General features: G+C 40.4%; 1 protein-coding gene across 1 annotated transcript in view; it reads right to left on the reverse strand.

Moving 5' to 3' along the window:
- LOC133755099 (phytanoyl-CoA hydroxylase-interacting protein-like) overlaps nucleotides 1-17,427 on the reverse strand; it is an 83,253-nt gene extending 65,826 nt beyond the window's left edge. Inside the window, exon 1 of the mRNA XM_062185383.1 lies at nucleotides 17,317-17,427. Within this exon, the coding sequence (XP_062041367.1) occupies nucleotides 17,317-17,427 (111 nt within the window). The remainder of the gene's footprint in view (nucleotides 1-17,316) is intronic.
- Nucleotides 17,428-19,154: the final 1,727 nt, after the last annotated feature.

Raw genomic sequence — 19,154 nt, forward strand, 5'->3', positions numbered from 1 at the left:
AACAATATTAAAGGGCAATAGGCAGACTAGAAGGAAAATCTGCAAGAGAAATGGAAAAAAGGACTAAAATATGTGACATCCTTAAATATTCTTCAAATCAAAATGAAAACACATGACTGAAAAGAAAAACGTGTCAATATATCATAAGAAAAAGACTCAGAAGTCGAGAAACAGCTACCAAATTGTAACTGACCTGAAGTAGGCTGCTGCAACCTTCAGGAAGGATCCTCTCAGGAGCACAGACCCAGGAGGAAGAAGGGAGCCCAGCAGGTGGCAGGACCAGCAGGTGAAAATCCCTCCCTCAGCTGGGAGGGTGGCATCCTGGAGGACACAGCTTTGAAACTGAACCCAGGACTCAACCCTGCTTTTCCCACCTATCCTGCCCTAAAGGTACATGTCTGCCCTACAGAGGATGCTGATTGGCTGTGCTCTTTATGACATTGTGCTTGCCCACAGCTATCCAAACTGTCCACTCAGGAGCAATTGGGAGAACAATACACAATCAGGCAGGATGTTGGCGCCAGAGTAGTCTTCCAGTTTCGGCTGAAAAGAGAGGTCCAGGGAGAAGGTTCCATGGCTGGGAAACTCCCAAGGTAACCGAAGTCTGCCGTTTCCTGATCTCCCTTCACCTTAGGACACGTGGCAATGGTGAGTCTGGGGGACAGGGAGTGCGGGGTGGGGGAAGGCAAAGTCGGCAGAATTTGATGGAAAAGCCTCATAAGACTAACAGAGCTCACAGAGGTCCTCTCTGGGCCCCCTCTCACTACTAGCTCCTCACTTCCTTCACCCTGCTCTGGTCTGCAGTGTGGGGCCTGGACTGGCACCTGGGACTCCAGGCTCCCTGTGCTTTCTTGCAGGGACTTGTCAGCCCAGGAGCTGTCTTTAGGCAGCTGTGTGGCTATGGTCACTTGGCTTTTCAAATTGTGCAATGGGGAGGATCCGGACTGGTGGCCAGATGGTTCATGCAGGCAGGGAGCTGTTGCTTATGTGGTCCTTGGTTCCTCTTTTCTTCCAAGAGTTGACCTTATTCCTCTGAGTTTTCTGATTTTGTTGGAAGCAAGGTCTCAGTGCGTAGACCTTGACCTCTCAGCATACCTCTTTCTGGGGGTCTGACTCCATTTTCTGTTGCCAATAATAGTGTTAGAGACTAGGCAAGCAAACAACAAAGCATTTTATTAGGATCAAAGTTTTTGGTGCAAGTCTTAGGGGGACAGGAGGACTCTGTAATTTGGTACTGGGATGTCATCATGGTCCTTACACATTACTTTGACAGGGTGTCATCTGTATTGGAACTTTCAAAATAAAAAGTTTAGCTAGTCAAATTTATAAGTGTTTCAAAATTATTTTCTGTTCTGTGATAACCTTCACAATCACAAATATATAAGGCATAACTTAGATTACAAAGTGATTTTTAATTTATATTTTATGTTAAGTAAAGATTTCAAAAAATAGTATAAAAAGACCTTTCCCTTAACAGTCAAGACAAGGGCTTTTCAAAGTCATTGGTTCTCAAACTCATATTTCCCTTTGGTACATTGCCTTTTAGGTAATCTATTAGTTATCACAAGAAAGGGCCCAGGGGGTTTATTAAAACTTTAAAAAGCTCATTTTATTCATTCCCTCACCTTTCATCCACTGTCTATCCTCAAATGCTGACAACAGCTGGGATTGAGCCATTCTGAAGTGAAGATCCCAGAACTCAGTCTGGGTAGCAGAGACCCAAGCTGTAGAGCTATCATCTGCTGCCTCCTAGGGTACATTTTAGCAAGAAGCTGTATTGGTAGTAGAGTGGGGTCTCAAACCTGTGCACTCAGACTTAGGATGTTGGCCTCCAAGGAGCTATATTAAGTGCTATGCCAAAATGCTGACTTAGCTATTATTTTTAAAAGAACCCTCGTTGCAGGTCAAACCAAATCTCCTGGCTCTGATGTCTAATAGCCCCTGAAATTAAGCTCTCACTATCTCACTGCCCTGGAAAATCCCCAAGCACAAGCATTCAAGGAGTGTTCACAGCAGCAGCTTTCTGCCACATTACTAAGTGTACCACATGATGTTCTCCCTGACTTCCCTTTATCCATTATCCGCCAGCTGGTACCCAATCTGTCCATGCACAACAAAAGCAGAAAACTCTACTTGATGCTGTCCTGAAGGAGGCTCCTAAGTTGATGCATTTCAGGGAAATCTCATGGGTTCCTCTGGATCTTCCTTAACACTGATTAGGCTCATCCACCCATATAATCACCAGATAGTCACCAGTGGTAGTCCCACTGGCATACTAGGTCTGAAACCCCACAGGCACTCCTCTGGATGACAGTTACCTTTTACTGACTCATGACATAGATAATTGTGGCCTGATTGGGCACTGAATTATAGAGCATGCTCTCTTCAATTCATTATTGCAGTACATAAGCCCTGCTGGGTCACTGACAGACTTAGGATAATTTCATGGTCAACATTATTAATGCAGGACCCATGTTTTCCCATGAAATCTGGCATTGTTCCTCCTCACTTCTCATTTACCATTTCTGATCCTTGGCATGCATTGAATTTGTGATAGTCTAACATCATTCTCCAGTATTTGTCTGATTTTACCTATCTAAACTGTTGAATTAAATCTAGATATGATGGAGTTCACAATCTCTGATTCCTGCTTCATTTATTTTTAAGAGAAGACCTCAAACAGATAATACTATTTAAAATATAAACCCAGTATCATTTACCAACTTTCAAAATTGATAATATTATCTAATATCCATTGCTTCTGACATGTAACATAGATTCTGACTTAGGTATAGTTGGAAGGATGGTTAGAGGGTTTCATTTGTAGCTACTCTTAACACTGGAGGCCACAGAACCAATGTTGTGGTCCTTCCCATTACCAAGTATTTTGCCTCCATTTTACAATTTGAGAGCAAAGAGGTTAACCATGTTGGGTTAGGGGAACCAGTAGACTCTTTAAAAACTTACCTTGGACTAGAGCACTGTTTTCTACCATAGTCACTATTATTTTGGAATCTTAACATTCAAATTGCTGTTTGAGTTCCCAGTGTTTATGATGTTCCCTACCATGAGGAATGACCCACAGAAAATATCCACCTCTGTGATTCTCAGCAGTAACAGTGCCATTCTCACCAACACCAATTTTATTGCCTTTTTTTGACAGGCAGAGTGGACAGTGAGAGAGACAGAGAGAAAGGTCTTCCTTTACTGTTGGTTCACCCTCCAATGGCCACTGTGGCTGGCACGCTGCGGCCAGCGCACCACGCTGATCTGAAGCCAGGAGCCAGGTGCTTCTCCTGGTCTTCCATGCAGGTGCAGGGCCCAAGCACTTGGGCCATCCTCCACTACACTCCCAGGCCACAGCAGAGAGCTGGCCTGGAAGAGGGGCAACTGGGACAGAATCCGGCACCCCGACCGGAACTAGAACCCAGTGTGCCGGCGCCACAGGTGGAGAATTAGCCTATTGAGCAACAGCACTGGCCAATTTTATTGCTTTTGTAAATGGAATGTCTTTGGGCCTCTTGTAGAACATAGTCATTTTATGACATTTTCAGCTGTCTCAATTTAGGAACTGTACCATAATTCCTGTGAGATTTTGATTGTTTCTTTCTCTATCACAGAAATTCAGGTATTTCCACCTCCCTTAACATGGAGTGTTTTTGGTTCAAGTTTTCAAATGTCATCCTAGTATTACCATCACCTTTTGGGACCTTTGATAATGGGTTAAAACCTTTGTTGTGGATGAGTGTTCTCACATTGAGAAATCCTCCCTTTTCTAACTTTTTTCCTCTACCCTCCAGACTCAGTCTCATGCACACTCTGCCACTCCTGATAATACATATTGGCTAGGCCTTGCAACTATTTCTTTTGAGACAGAGCACTTTTTCTCATAGCTGGGCCCATTAGCATGAAAAGATTATTTGGTCTTGAAAGCTACTGTTAGGAAGAGTAGATGCAGTGAAATCCCAAAATGAAATCTATTTCTGGGTAGCAAACTCCTTTCTATCCCTAAGACATATGTGATATTATAATACTATATTGACATAAGTTCACAAATTAAGAATGGCCACAATTTGAGCAATTTTAGAAAGTCCATTGTCTGGGGACTAGTTAGGCAAGAGAGTATAGTTAATTCTACCAGCCAAAGACCATTTCCCTCAAGAGAAAAGAGCATAGCAGGTTATACTATCATCAGGATTATGTGAGTATATTATAAGGCTTCATTGGAGTACTATCATAATTTAGTCTTTTTTTAATAGCCTTTCTTGCTTTACCCCCATAACCACCTGTTCAGTTAATATTATCAACATTAAAATCATAGTTATGTTAAAATGCTTTATAGTCAGTTATTAATTTCAGATTAATCTGAGATGTAAACTAACTTTCATGGGTGTGCATTATCACAATTGTAGCTAGCTGAATCATTTCGAAGCTTTATGCTCATCTAGGACAAATTTATATAACCAAAAATTAAAGTTTAATATACAGTTTTGTCCTTATTGCATATAACAATGTGCATAAAGTGTGTTATGTCCTAGAAACAGGATGATCATAAAAATGTGCAATATAAATATTACAACTAAAAGTGCTTAACATATACATTAAACTATAAGTCAGTATTCATTGGTGCAGTTGTCTATCTGAATTTCAAGGATCTGAGTTATGCTATACAACTCTAGCAAGTCATCTGATTCAGAAGAGAACAAGTCCTGTACATGATGTCCTAGACTGTTTATATACTCTGCTGGAATTGTGCTAACAGTGTCAAACTTCCTAAGAAACCTACACTCTAAACTTACTACTTATTCCCCTTTCAAATACTCTATTTTTAATTGATTGCTGGTAGCAAAATGTTTCTGCATAGAGCATAAATAATCTTAATATGATAAAACATGCTGTAATTAACATATTCCAATCATAAACATCACTAAAATGGAGAACTCAATGCTCTGTTGAGGAGTAATAATTCATGGATGTATCTCAGTGAATCCCTGGTGGTGGAACATGTTGTGGACAATATGAGCATCAACATATTTGCAAGTTTTCAATTAATCACATAAAGTGTATAATAATTAGGGTGAAGGCAAGATGGCAGAATAGGAAGGGAGCACATTGATAGTTCGGCAAGAAACAGGTTAATAATAGTGGAGATACTGCAGGGTCAAGGAAGAGTAGGGGAAGAAACAGCAGAGGAAACTCTTCCAGAACTAGTGATTCACAGTGGACCTGCGTGGAGAGCGTGGGAGCCCAAGTTCGGGACACCAGCGGCAGACTCAATGCACCAGCGCTGGAACGCGAGGTGAGCCGAACCTCAATAGCCCGAGACACCAGCGGGCAAGCAGAAAGAGGAGACTAGAGGGAACGAGGGTTGAAACTCCGTGGGGAAAAGTTCACCAGGCTAACTAGAAGAGAGAGAGGAAAAAAAAAAAGTGACCGATATGGACACAAGTTTCTCTCTCTCTGCTCAACCCTCAAAGGCGAGCAAGACAAAGAGCAGGCGCCATTTTGGACATACTTCATAAGCAGGGCGACCTCAGGTCTGCACCAGCCCTGAGCCTAGCAGAAAAACTTGACTCTGGGGGGAGGGGTGAAATAACAAGAGATTAGGATCTAACTTGGCAACCCAGTGGGAGACTGCAGGAGAATTGGAGCCCACACCGAGGGCAGCAGAGATTCCATGTGTGGTCCTTGGGAAAGAGCTTCCAATCTCTGGCTCCTGTGGTATATCATTTGCCTGCTAACTACCTCCAATTACGTTCAGCTGTGTGGAATTACTTCCCTTTTGAATCAAAAAAAAGAAAAGAAAGAAAGAAAGAAAGAAAGAAAGAAAGAAAGAAAGAAAGAAAGAAAGAAAGAAAGAGAGAGAGATTTACCAAGCCTAACCTGGCAGTGTCATCTTTAACACACCCTCAACCCTAAGGAACCAAACAGAGCTCTCAGTCCACACTCATCTCAAGCCTCTAAGGCTCCACCGAAAGCAGACAGTCCACTTAATATAGAGCCATAGTGTAACAAGAAAAAACACCACAGTGAAGAAACCAAATATCTCCAACATGCCATACAACAAACGCAAAAACCGAGATAACAAGAACAAGGAAGACAATATGATGCCCCCAAATGAAAAAGACACCCCAATTCAAGGTTATGAAGATGATGAGATCAAAGAAATGCAAGAAGCAGATCTCAAAAATTGATAAGAACATTAAGAAGTTCTCAAAAACAAATTCTTGAACTACAGAAATCCTTAATGGACAAGATAGAAAATCTCTCTCGTGAAAATGAAATATTAAGGAGGAATCAAAATGAAATGAAACAACTAGTGGAACAAGAAACTCTGATAGTGACGAGAAATCATAATGAAATGAAGAATTCAATAGATCAAATGACAAACACATTAGAGAGCCTTAAAAACAGAATGGGAAAAGCAGAAGAGAGAATATCAGGCTTAGAAGACAGAGAACAGGAAAGGAAACAGGCAAACCAAAGAAAAGAAGAGAAAATTAGAAATCTAAAGAATATTGTTGGGAATCTACAGGATACTATTAAAATACCTAACATTCGGGTTCTAAGAGTTCCTGAAGGCATGGAGAGGGAGAAAGGATTAGAAGGCATTTTCAGTGAGATACTAGCAGAAAATTTCCCAGGTTTGGAGAAGGACAGAGACATCTTAGTACAGGAAGCTTATAGAACCCCTAATAAACATGACCAAAAGAGATCCTCACCATGACACATTGTAATCAAACTCACCACAGTGAAACATAAAGAAAAGATTCTAAAAGGTGCAAGAGAGAAACGTCAGATTACTCTCAGAGGATCTCCAATTAACTCACAGCAGACTTCTCATCAGAAACCCTACAAGCTAGAAGGGAATGGCGAGACATAGCCCAGGTACTAAGAGAGAAAAACTGCCAGCCCAGAATATTATATCCTGCAAAGCTCTCATTTGTGAATGAGGGGAAATTAAGACTTTTCATAGCAAACAGAAACTGAAAGAATTTGTTGCCACTCGTCCTGCCCTGCAAAAGATGCATAAAGATGTGTTACACACAGAAACACAGAAACATGGTCACCAATATGAAAGAAGGTAAAGGAAGGAAACCTCAGAGCAAAAGATCACAGGAAGCTCAATTTCTCTTTGACACAGAATTAAACTCTGATGCTCTGTTAAAGCAATGTGTTAAAGTAATCTATTATGTTCTCTTCATGTTGATAAATTCTAATTGTTCAAAAACAGTTGAATTTTTATTAAGAGCTATGGGTTATTTAAATATGTGCTTATTTTCAAAGATTTGAATAATCACCTTGTAACAAGATCAAATTTGGTCTATGTTATGTCATGATTTTAAGGAATCTTATTTCAACCAGATATTTTGGATTTTGAGCCTTCTTGGCATTCTTGACAGGCATTCAAAAAATCAAAGTTCCAAACAATCTGGTCTCTAAAATTTCCAGTAAATCCTGGACTTTGGTTTTTCCAGTTAGGGCCCAACTGAAAAAATCAAAGGACCTATGTCTCTCATCTTATAGAGACACCAACTCATCAGGCTATTTGGATTATATTAGAAGTACTGTGAAGCTGTGATGTGGTACCAGACTTTAAGTTTCTATAATGGAAAATGCTATTAATACAAATGTTTGAGAATTAAAAAGTCTAATGATCTTGTGTTACTAGACATGATAGTTATCTTAATGAGAAAGCCCCAGAGGCCTAAAGGGTTAAATACTTGTGAAATCCTACAGGTGCTTTCAAAAATACTGTGAAGTAAACAAGTGCCTCTTGTTGGTTGATGAGTTTATAATTTTAAACATGGCGACTTAAAGTCTTTTGTCATCCACAGTTATATATGATTTGCTGCTCATAAAACTAATGTGTTGTTGGTTCTGTGTTTAGCTGTCCTCCTATAGGTTCCTATGGACTTTTTCCAGCCACTTCTATTGTATTCAGTACTTGGGGATGGCTCTGCAAACAGATGAAGCCAATAATGTATTCACAGTACCAACTGAGAGAAAGTATGGTTAACTGAGGTTACTAAAAACAAAAAGCAATTGAAATCAATTGGCAATCTACAAAAAGAGTTAAAGATTTTAAAAGCTAGTATTAAAATTGTTATATTGGTCTATTATGCTATGTTATATGTGTGTATATATTGTATGTTCACATGGGGAAATTTTATTAAGAGTTTTATTTTAAATGGCTTATAGATAAGATTGTCCATAAATTTAAGCTGCTAAAATCAATCAAAGATACATTTTAATTTGTGTGACCTGAATCTCTGCATCATATGTTTTAAACTTGTTGGTGGAAAGAAACTAAAATCATTTTATATGGTTGTGCTTAAGTTTACTGGTTAAACAAACTACACCATGTTAGATATTTAAGAGGTGTTTTCAAATACATGATTCTTAAAATTTATAGAAGGCATTGGACCTTCTGGTAAATGTTTTCTTAAGTTGTTATCTCATGGTTGAAACGGTTTGCTAAGTATTCATGTAATATTGCTATTGTCAGCAAGCGATCTAGGACTTGCTCCCTCATTTCTCTATTCTAAGCCCAACTTATTCTTTCATTTCTCTATTCTCTTCAAGGTAGGAAACTAATTCTATTCTGAAGGAATCTGTAGGACGCACAATTTAATCTTTAGACCTTATAAAAGAGATGGCTAACATTTTTCTGTAATAGCATAGCCAAAATAAGAACTTAAGTAATAATCTAATAGCTAGATTTACTTTGACATCAGTGAAGTATACAGTAAGTAGAACAAACCTCCCTTTCAGACCAAAGGGAAAGAAAGTTTTAAAGTGAGAATATAATTATCCTCATGGGCATTTTCTTTTTTTTTCTTTTTTTTTATTTTTTTTTTATTTTTGACAGGCAGAGTGGACAGTGAGAGAGAGACAGAGAGAAAGGTCTTCCTTTTGCCGTTGGTTCACCCTCCAATGGCCTCCGCGGTAGCGCACTGCGGCCGGCGCACCGTGCTGTTCCGATGGCAGGAGCCAGGTGTTTATCCTGGTCTCCCCTGGGGTGCAGAGCCCAAACACTTGGGCCATCCTCCACTGCACTCCCTGGCCACAGCAGAGAGCTGGCCTGGAAGAGGGGCAACCGGGACAGGATCGGTGCCCCGACCGATACTAGAACCCGGTGTGCTGGCGCCGCAAGGCGGAGGATTAGCCTGTTGAGCCACGGCGCCGGCCAAGGGTATTTTCTACCTTAGGAAAACTACTACAGAACATGCCTGTGACTATAGACTTGTAGTTTAGGCCACCGAATATTAGAGATGGGACTTGGGAACTCCCTTGACTTGCATCCTCTGGTCTGCTTTAACACAAACCAGGAGGAAAAGAAAACTAGGCATCAGATGCAATGGGTGGCAGGCCTATTAATGGCTGATCTGTACAGTGATCTGCCCTCCAGGAGACCCAACAGACCAGTCCACTGCAGTGGCTTTCAATGTGGTAAGCCTGGGCTTCAGCAGAAGTCAACTTGTGAAGAGCCAAGGCAGCTCTGCCAAGAGTTGGATCACTGGAAATGGACCTGCCCTGGAGTCAAAGGATGCCCAGGTCAGAGCCACAGATCTTATTGGCTCTAAGCTGAAAAGCCCTTCACTCAGCCCAACTTCCAAAGTGACCACTGCAGCTGAGGGGATGGTCAAGTAGGGTGAGCAACATTGCAGGCAGAACTGTAAATTTCTTGTTAGAGATGCCACCTGCCTTTACCTGGCCAGCTCTCCTCCCAGGCCAGCCAAGTAATGAAAGTCAACAGAGTGCCTTCCCCTAGGAGGTTCACACTCCCTTAGGATATACCCCATGTGAAGAGATAGATAGGTCTGGGCCTCTTAACTTACAAGGCCTAAAGCCCACCAGATTATTATCAAGCCCCTTCTATCAGGTTCTATTTGCCTCTCAATCAGAAAACTTAATTGTAGCTTAGACAGCACCTTTCTTAGCTCCTCTAATAATGACTCTGTCCTTTGTTCTAGACCCTGTCTAGTGCACTCGGGCCTCATTCCTTTGTAATCATAACCTCTACTCTACCACCAATGACTCGACTCCCAACCTGTGTGTACTGATGGTCCTCTTCCCCACTTAATGCTGTATAATTGTTCAGACCAAGTTAATGCCACTCTTAGGATCATTGGTTACTATCCTCACCCTGTCTTTTATGACCTTGTCTAAATATGATCAGAGTCGGCAAACTTGGAAGGCTTCCATAGCCTTGGCAACTCATGACGACAGCCTAGGGTGGTTACTGGCACCATAAACTAGAGTGTCCATTTGTTGGGTCAACAACAGGAGTCACTGTGCACTTGCTCCTCAAGTGGGATCTCTGTCCTTAATGTACTGTACATTTTGATTTAATGCTATAACTAGTACTCAAACAGTATGTTTCACTTTGTGTTTCTATGTGGGTGCCAACTGTTGAAACCTTTATACTAAATTGATCTTCTGTATATAAAGAGAATTGAAAATGAATCTTGATGTGAATGGAAGGGGATAGGGAGCGGGAGAGGGTAGGGTTGTGGGTGGGAGGGAAGTTATGGGAGGGGGAAGCCATTGTAATCCATAAGCTGTACACTGGAAATTTATATTCATTAAATAAAAGTTTAAAAAAATCACATAAAGTGTATAATAATTAAACTCAATAGACAATATAGCCAGTTCAAAAACTGCTAATCAAAGTGGAAAAATTCCTCTTACATTAATAAGCACCAAATCACAGGGGTTACACAGAGAGAGTTACACAGACAGAGAAGCAGAGGCAGAGAGAAAGGGGGTCTTCCATCTGCTGGTTCACTTCCCATTTGGCTACAACAGCTGGAACTGTGCTGATCCAAGGTCAGGAGCCAGGAGCTTCTTCCAGGTCTCCCACATGGATGCAGGGGCCCAAGTACTTGGGCTATATTCTACTGCTTTTCCCGGCTATTGCCGTGAGCTGGATTGTAAGTGGAGCAGCTGGGACTCGAACTGGTGCCCATATGGGATGCCATCACTGCAGGTATCAGCTTTACCTGCTATGCCACAGTGCCACCCCATGATTAAACTTATAATGAACATTTTAGAGATGAAATATAAAATGTATAAAAAGTGGGGGCTGACACTGTGGTACAGCATGTAAAGACATCTCCTGTATTGTTGACATTTCATATGGGTGCCCATTTGAGTCCCAGTTATTCCATTTCTGATCTGTCCCCCTGCTAATGTGCCTGGGAAAGTTGCAGAGCTTGGCTGAAGTGCTTGGGCCCCTATACCCACATGGGATACCTGGAAGATTCTCCTAGCTTTTGACCAGAAACAGCACCATTTTACCTAGCAGTAGTGCTCAAATAGAATGAAGTACAAGCTATGCATGGATTTCAAAAATTTTGCACCAAAATAAGTCCATTTTTTTCTATGAACTTCTTGAAGTCTCAGTGTATATAGGACCATATGGATCAAAAACAACTTTTCCTTTGCTTACATTTATTATTTTCAAGAAAGTTCTAGGGATGGTGCTATGGTATAGTGGCAATGCCTGAAGTGCTGGTATACATTATGAGTACCCATTTGAGACCCAGGTGCTCTACTTCTGATCCAGCTCTTTCTATGGCCTGGGAAAGTAGTAGAAGATGGCCCAAGTTCTTGGAACCCTGTACCCATGTGGGAGATCAGCCAAGTTTGAGCTATTGGCCATTTGGGGAGAGAACCAATGGATGAAAGTTCTCTTCCTCTGCCTCTGCCTCTCAGTAACTCTGCCTTTCAAATAAATAAATCTTTTTAAAGAAAGAAAGTTCTGTGGCTGAGTAGTGTAGAAAATTCTAGTGCCCCCTCTCTGTCACTCCAATTGGCTCAACAATGGAAATTCATTGCATGACACAAGGATCCTGGTGCAAGTTTTCTGAATGTGACATTTGGAGTTCTAATCATCTCTAGTGCTGGGTGGCAATTCTGTCCTTATTCCCTTAGTTGAACTTCAGGAGGGCCAATGTGTGCTGTGACTAATGTGGTTTTAAATTCTGTCTCTTGTCATAATGTCCCAGGCTTCCAGCAGAATTTCTCCCTACACAGTAAAGAGATTGTGGCTATGTTCTTCCTGGTGCCAGCAGATAATATGTTTGGGAAGCAATAAAACAATGTGGGCTTATGTTTTATCAAAAAACGAAAAGAATTTCATTGCTTGAGTTCCTATTTGGAAGTGGGAATTATCCTAATTTAGTGTTGCTTTTCTCATATAGGATTCCTGGAACAAGAAAGAGAGACAGACTACCAAACAGTAGTGTATATGAGCTGAGAGAAACTATGGCAATTAATTAACCCCTTCATTTTTTACATGGAAACTTGGAATCATGGACTAGAAAATTATCTTCCGTTCCTAAGTGTAGGACTCTACTTGAGGGTTTCTCACTCCCAGGGCATATTGTTTTTCCTATTCCTCAAGATGGCAGAGAACCCCTCCTGTGGTGGGAAGGTACAACTTTAGGAACAAAGCAATATGTGAGAACACTCTAACACAAGCATCCAAGCATCTTGGTTCTTTCATCTTTGATGTAGGTGACCTTTTAAAATGAGGGTGACTGTCCGTTTGTAAGTTTGTAAGCTGTAACTAAGCATCTGTGTGATTATTGAAGGTAGTTATTAGGTTTGAACATTTGTATTCATTAGAATTTGATGATAATTACTCCCACTCACTTTTTCCCCTTTATCTATATTCCCACATTTTTTTATTATCTAACTCCTCTGTCACAACCAAATGTTACGTTTCCCCACATGTTTGATGATGTATCTGCTCTCTATTGCTGAATCATGTAAACTCTAATTTAGGGGTTGGCAAACAGTGGCCTGTAGCTTAGATCTGACTAGCACCTATTTTATTAATAAAGTTTTATCAGAACAGAACATTGCACACCTATTTATGTATTGCTTAGGACTAATTATGGCTGATTTCAGGTTACTATGGCAGAGTGAGAAATCATAACACAGGCAGATAGACCCACACACCTAATGTAGAAAATGATTGCTAAGCTCTGTTCTGGTATCTTAGTCTATTTTACTTTTAAGTTTGTGAATTAGTTTATATCAACCCTTCATTGAACAAAAGATGAAAAAGAAATGGATATGGTGTTTCAGCAGGGTTAAGATTTTTCAGGAAACCTAATCCCTCTATACACATCAGATTAAACTCACTATCTGGGCAATGAGGCTGAAACAGTTTTATTGGAAGCATATGAATTTGACTTCTTGTGGGTCAATATCATTTGATTTATGCAATTCTTTATGTTTCAATACAGTAATCCACCTCACATAATTTTCTTATGTTCTCACCTGTCGGAAGAACCTGCTGTCACTGATAGGGACTCACTGGTCTGCAAGGCTCAGTGCCAGCATCCTCCGACAGGTTTTATTATTGGCATTTCCATCTCTCTTCAGATTGTTGATAATAGTCTTTGCACTTCTGTTTAAGAACATGTTGACATACATGTCCTTCTTAGTTCTCGAATGGAACTCTTAATATCAAGTCAATATATCCACCTGGGGAGGAAGAAGCAGATTAAGTGTCCAGATATCTCTAACAATATCCATGCTGCTAATTTCCCTGACCTGATGAGAGCTCAATGGTGGGACAGCTTCATGGGCAATGTACTCAGCACTTACACTGAGTTTATTCCTGCTGTTGTAGCAATCAGACTGTGTGAGATAGTTTGTCAAGGATCACTTATTCTGGAAACTCATTTACACCATAGAATGAATACACTTACTCTCTTTTCATTAACCTATAGCCTATATTTATTAGTGACTGAATAGTTTATTGAATAAAAAAATTGAGGTGACTCACTGGGTTCTAGAGCCTGTGTTTTGTGCTAGAAGACAATTCCATAAGCAACAGGTTATAAACAGACAGAGGGAAAGATTAAACTTGGGGCAAGTTGATATAATCTCTTACAGTCACATGGATCACACTATCTGCAAATAAACCTAAAAAGCTATGATCCTGGGCCGGTGCCATGGCTCAACAGGCTAATCCTCCACCTAGCGGTGCTGGCACACCGGGTTCTAGTCCCGGTCGGGGCGCCGGATTCTGTCCCGGTTGCCCCTCTTCCAGGCCAGCTCTCTGCTGTGGCCCGGGAGTGCAGTGGAAGATGGCCCAAGTGCTTGGGCCATGCACGTGCATGGGAGACCAGGAGAAGTACCTGGCTCCTGCCTTCAGTTCAGTGTGGTGAGCTGGCCGCAGTGCACTGACCGCTGTGGCCATTGGAGGGTGAACCAATGGCAAAGGAAGACCTTTCATTCTGTCTCTCTCTCTCACTGTCCACTCTGCCTGTCAAAAAAAAAAAAAAAAGCTATGATCCTATATGTGCAATCAGGACTCAGACTTTCATTAGTTTCACAGTTTTACTGAGTTTGTTCAATATTTTAGGTTGTTTGATATTAAATTTAATCATTGTAGAGATTGAAGCTTCAATTTTGCATTTTTCCCCCAAAAAATCTTTTTTATAATGAGTTCAAATTTCATAAGTACAACTTTAGGAATGTAGTTATTCTTCCAAACATACCCACCCTCTCACCTCAACTCTCACCCCACCCCCTCCTCCCTCTACCATTCCCAGTCCTATTTTCATTAAGAAAAAAAATAGTTTCCTCGACATTCCACTTGAACCTTGTGGCAGAACTTTGATCAATTCCACATGTTTTTGAGTTCTCCAAATATAGAAAGCAATTTTTCAAAGACTATAAATACAAAATGTTTTAACACAGATTACTGTGGTGATGTTCTGCAACAATACAAGCAATTCTTTCTAGGAGATTTAAGGTCAAAGAAAGAAATAAGTGACCTTCCATGAGGCAGGAGAAAGAACACTAGGTTTAGGAAGTTGGTTTCCTGTTTTCTGGACCTGACTCCACCATTTAAATGCTGTGTTATCTCAGACATACTTCTCAATCTATAGTTTAGAAGTTACTAAAGTGTAATTTGAGTTGATATATGCAGTCAGAGACGTCTACCATTTTAGAAATGAAATGGCATATATTTGAGTCTGGCGCTGTGGTGTAGTGGGTAAAGATGCCACCTTCAATGCAGCATCCCATATAGGCACCAGTTATAGTCCTGACTGCTCCACTTCAGATACAGCTCCCTGCTATAGCCTTGGAAAGCAGTAGAAGATGGCTTAAGTCCTTGGGCTCCTGCATCCACATAGGATACCTGGAAGAAGCTCCTGGCTCCTGGCTTCAGATCAGTGCACCTCCAGCCATTTTATCCAATGGGGGAATAAACCAGCAGATAGAAGATTCTATCTCTGCCTCTCCTACTCCCTCTGTGTAACTCTGACTTTCGAATACATAAATAAATGTTTTAAAAAGGTCATTCAAATAGCATTTCCCTCATATATTTAATTGCAGATCACAAAGAACTGATGGCAAGTAAAATTATTAATGAATATATTAGTATTTTGTACTTCATAGGTAACTAGCCACTAGATCACCATAGATTTTGAAGATATGCAGGAACAAATATCCTTCTGCCAATAATGCTAATTAGGGAATTAATATAAGTGTTTTCCTCACACAATACTAATTTATGACTCTGATTCCAACATAATTATTATCATGGATCTCTTTCATTCTTAAAATTGTTGCAGTGAAAATGATAAATTATGTGGCCACTTTAAGTACAATCCAAGTAGAACCTGATAGTAATTTTAAAAATATGATTAAATATGATTAAAACTGAAGGCCCTTTATTACTGCATAGTGTGCTAAAAATAAACAGTCCCGCCCATCCCTATCACTTTATAGTTCCACAAAACGTGATTGAAAACATAATTGACCTAACAAAAGGTTAGGTCTGAAGATTGAGGATTATAGTCAGGTTTGGAATTAATCTCCCAATATGGAGGTTTCTTTTAGTCATTAGTCTATATTTACTTCCTTCCTATCAAAAAACAAATAAAAGCACTTTAGACTTGCCAAGTGTAAAAGTACCATTTTAATTTTTAGTCAAAGTCATTAGAGGTTTGTTCTTTTTTTTTGACAGGCAGAGTGGACAGTGAGAGAGAGAGACAGAGAGAAAAGTCTTCCTTTTTCCATTGGTTCACCCCCCAAATGGCAGCCTGCGCATCACGCCAATCCGAAACCAGGAGCCAGGTGCTTCTCCTGGTCTCCCAAGTGGGTGCAGGGCCCAAGCACTTGGGCCATTGTCCACTGCCTTCCCAGGCCACAGAGAGCTAGACTGGAAGAAGAGCAACCAGGACAGAATCTGTCACCCCGACCAGGACTAGAACCTGGGGTGCCGGCGCCACAGGCAGAGTATTAGCCTAGTGAGCTGCAGCGTCAGCCAAGAGGTTTGTTCTTTGTTTTCCTTATCCTTTGTTACCTTTGAAATCAGCCACTCTCCAGAAGAGACATCCTCCTTCTTTCCTGGCTTCAATGAACTGGAAAGACTACCTGGAAGGATTTACATCTGTGATAGGGAAAGAAGGAGAAGATGGTAGGCATTGCCATTTTGCTTGGCTTCATTTTCCTTTTGATGAGAATTCTAAGCAACTGACTCTATGTCCAGTATCAAGTGAAGAGAAAAGCCAATGTATGCAGTTAGTATTAACAAAACCCTCCAAGACTCTGACATATGTGTGTGTATATATATATTCCTTTATACAGAAAGTTTAGCAGATCTTTTCCTGTTATTTTGAAGTCTTACAAGTTTGTAAACTGCAATAAATACAAAATTTTGTCTCTGAGCTCCCAGAAGGGGCTCCCAGAGGGCTGGTTGTGTCCTTAATGTGTGCCTGGGATATGCATGTGTTAGCACATGCAGGGATGTGTGCATGTGTAACTGTACTTCTTGTTTCAACATTACCCTTTGCCTAGAATTATTTATTGACCTGTTTTTCTCCTCAGTTTCACTGTAAGGTGACTTGTTTTGTGCTGCATCAACTTAAGGAACCCTGCACACTGGGGGCCCATGCTGGTGTTGTAGTCCTGTATCATTAAAGTAAAGAAACCTCAGGTAATCGACAGAACCTGGTGCTATCAGCTCAGTGCATAGAAAAACCAACTGTTGCTTTTCACTCACTTTCTCCCCCTTATTAGACATATTATTACTACAACCTCTGCTTGGACCTTGGAAAAAAATCCCAGGGTCCCATGCTTAGGTTCCAGCTTCACCATGTTAGCCCACCACTTGATTATATTGGGCTCTCTCATGGAACCAGTATCTCTATACTAATGAAATCAGAGTCAAAGCAGGAATGATTCTTCCCCATTCAATTGTTAATGGTATTCTCTATCATAGGCATTCTCCTGAGTTCCACTGATGGGAATGGTGGTTTCATCTGATTACTATCCAACTCTCTTTTCTGCCAGCCTGACTGTTCTCAGGGAGTCAGAGACAAACTGGGCAGCCTTAATGGTTTGGCTGTGATAACCGCCACTTTCAGGCTCAAAATCAGACTCAGTCATGATCTTAAGTAAACAAATCATGACTAGAGAGTAAGTCTTTTTAAGTTACAGTAGAATTTATAGTCTTAATTCCTAATCTCCTTCTGTATTCTCCCCAGTGTAAGTCCTGACTTAGTGGTCTGTCTGCTTTGTATTCCAGGACATGTTGGTGGTTTTTGTTAGAAAATATTTCTGCCTTTGTACTGTAAGTCATCATGATAGTTACAAATTACAGGATGGCAGGCTTTCAATGCTACAGGGAGAGAGAGTGTTCTGCTAGAATGAAGGTGCTTATAAGCAATATCTACCAGATTTGGTGACCTTACTTCTTATGTTCTCCTAAGCCATCCTGCATTTTTTCTTATTGATCTAGTTTTATTTCAAAACTGGTGAATCAGGAATATGATTTTGAATTCTATGTTTTATATAGAGTTTAGCCTCTGTTGATGACTAATGAGGGGGGGGGGAGAACACTTCTGTTGGTTCACTCCCCAAATAGCTGCAAAGTCAAGGCTAGTACAGTCTGAAGCAAGGATCCCAGTTCTCCATACAGATTTTCCACATGAGTGGCAGAGACCCAAGAACTTAGGCCAATTTCTGCTTCCTTCTGAGGCATATAAGCAGGGTCCTAGATCAGAAGTATGGCAGTAGAGCAACTGGTACACAAAACAGCATCCATATGGGATACTGGCATTTCAGCCAGTGGCTTAACCCACTGCACCACAATGCATGCCCCTCTCTTATTTTTCATTCTATTTATTAATCAAATTGGATCATTTGTAGGAATTCTCATATGCTGATCTTGGTTGATTGTGTCCTTTAATGTTCCCTTGTAGTCTGTAATTCTTGTAATCTAATATTTAGACATAGAGACTCAATATGATTCAAGTTATTTTTTTCAAAAGGATTACAGGTACAGTGTTGTGTAAGTCCCTTATATTACTGTTAAAGTAATGCAATAACAGGTTGTTTGAATATTAGTGATATTAACATGGACCAGTGGGTTTGTGAACCATTCTAATCCAACTATCATAAAGTTCTATCACAGCCTTTCATTTAATGTTATCCATTAAGAATTAATCCATTAAGAATTAATTGCTAGGGCCGGTGCTGTGGCATAGTGGGTAAAGCCACCACCTGCATTGCCAGCATCATATATGGGCTCCAGTTCAAGAATCAACTGCTCCAGTTCCAATCCAGCTCTCTGCTATGGCTTGAGAAAGCAGTGGAAAATGGCCCAAGTCCTTGGGCTCCTGCACCCCTGGGGGAAACCTAGAAGAAGCTCCCGGCTCCTGGCTTCAGATCGGCATAACTCTGACTGTTGTGACCATTTGGAGAGTGAACCAGTGGATGGAAGACCTCTATCTCCTTCTGCCTTTCCTTCTCTTTCTGTGTAACTCTTTACTTTCAAGTAAAATAAATATTCTTTAAAAAAAGAATTATTGCATGGATTATGAAAGGATAGCTGTCCAATTTTTACATTTCTATTTTAGCTAATTTTTCCTTTATCAGCAAAAAATACATGAGAAAAGGTTTTATTTATTTATTAAGCGACAAAACTTTAAGTTGATATCTAATTTCATTTGCAGGTACCTTTGAGTTGTTTTGGTGGTGGTGTTTTTTATACAGTCTCATTATGAAATTATATAACTGATATTTATGAATATATAATGTATCTTAATTCATTGTCATCATTATTCTCCTTATTTGCATAATTCTCAGACCAGTTGGAACCTCTTATAGTTGGT

This window comes from Lepus europaeus, unplaced genomic scaffold (assembly GCF_033115175.1).
Source record: "Lepus europaeus isolate LE1 unplaced genomic scaffold, mLepTim1.pri SCAFFOLD_3_1, whole genome shotgun sequence".
NCBI classification, from domain to species: domain Eukaryota; kingdom Metazoa; phylum Chordata; class Mammalia; order Lagomorpha; family Leporidae; genus Lepus; species Lepus europaeus.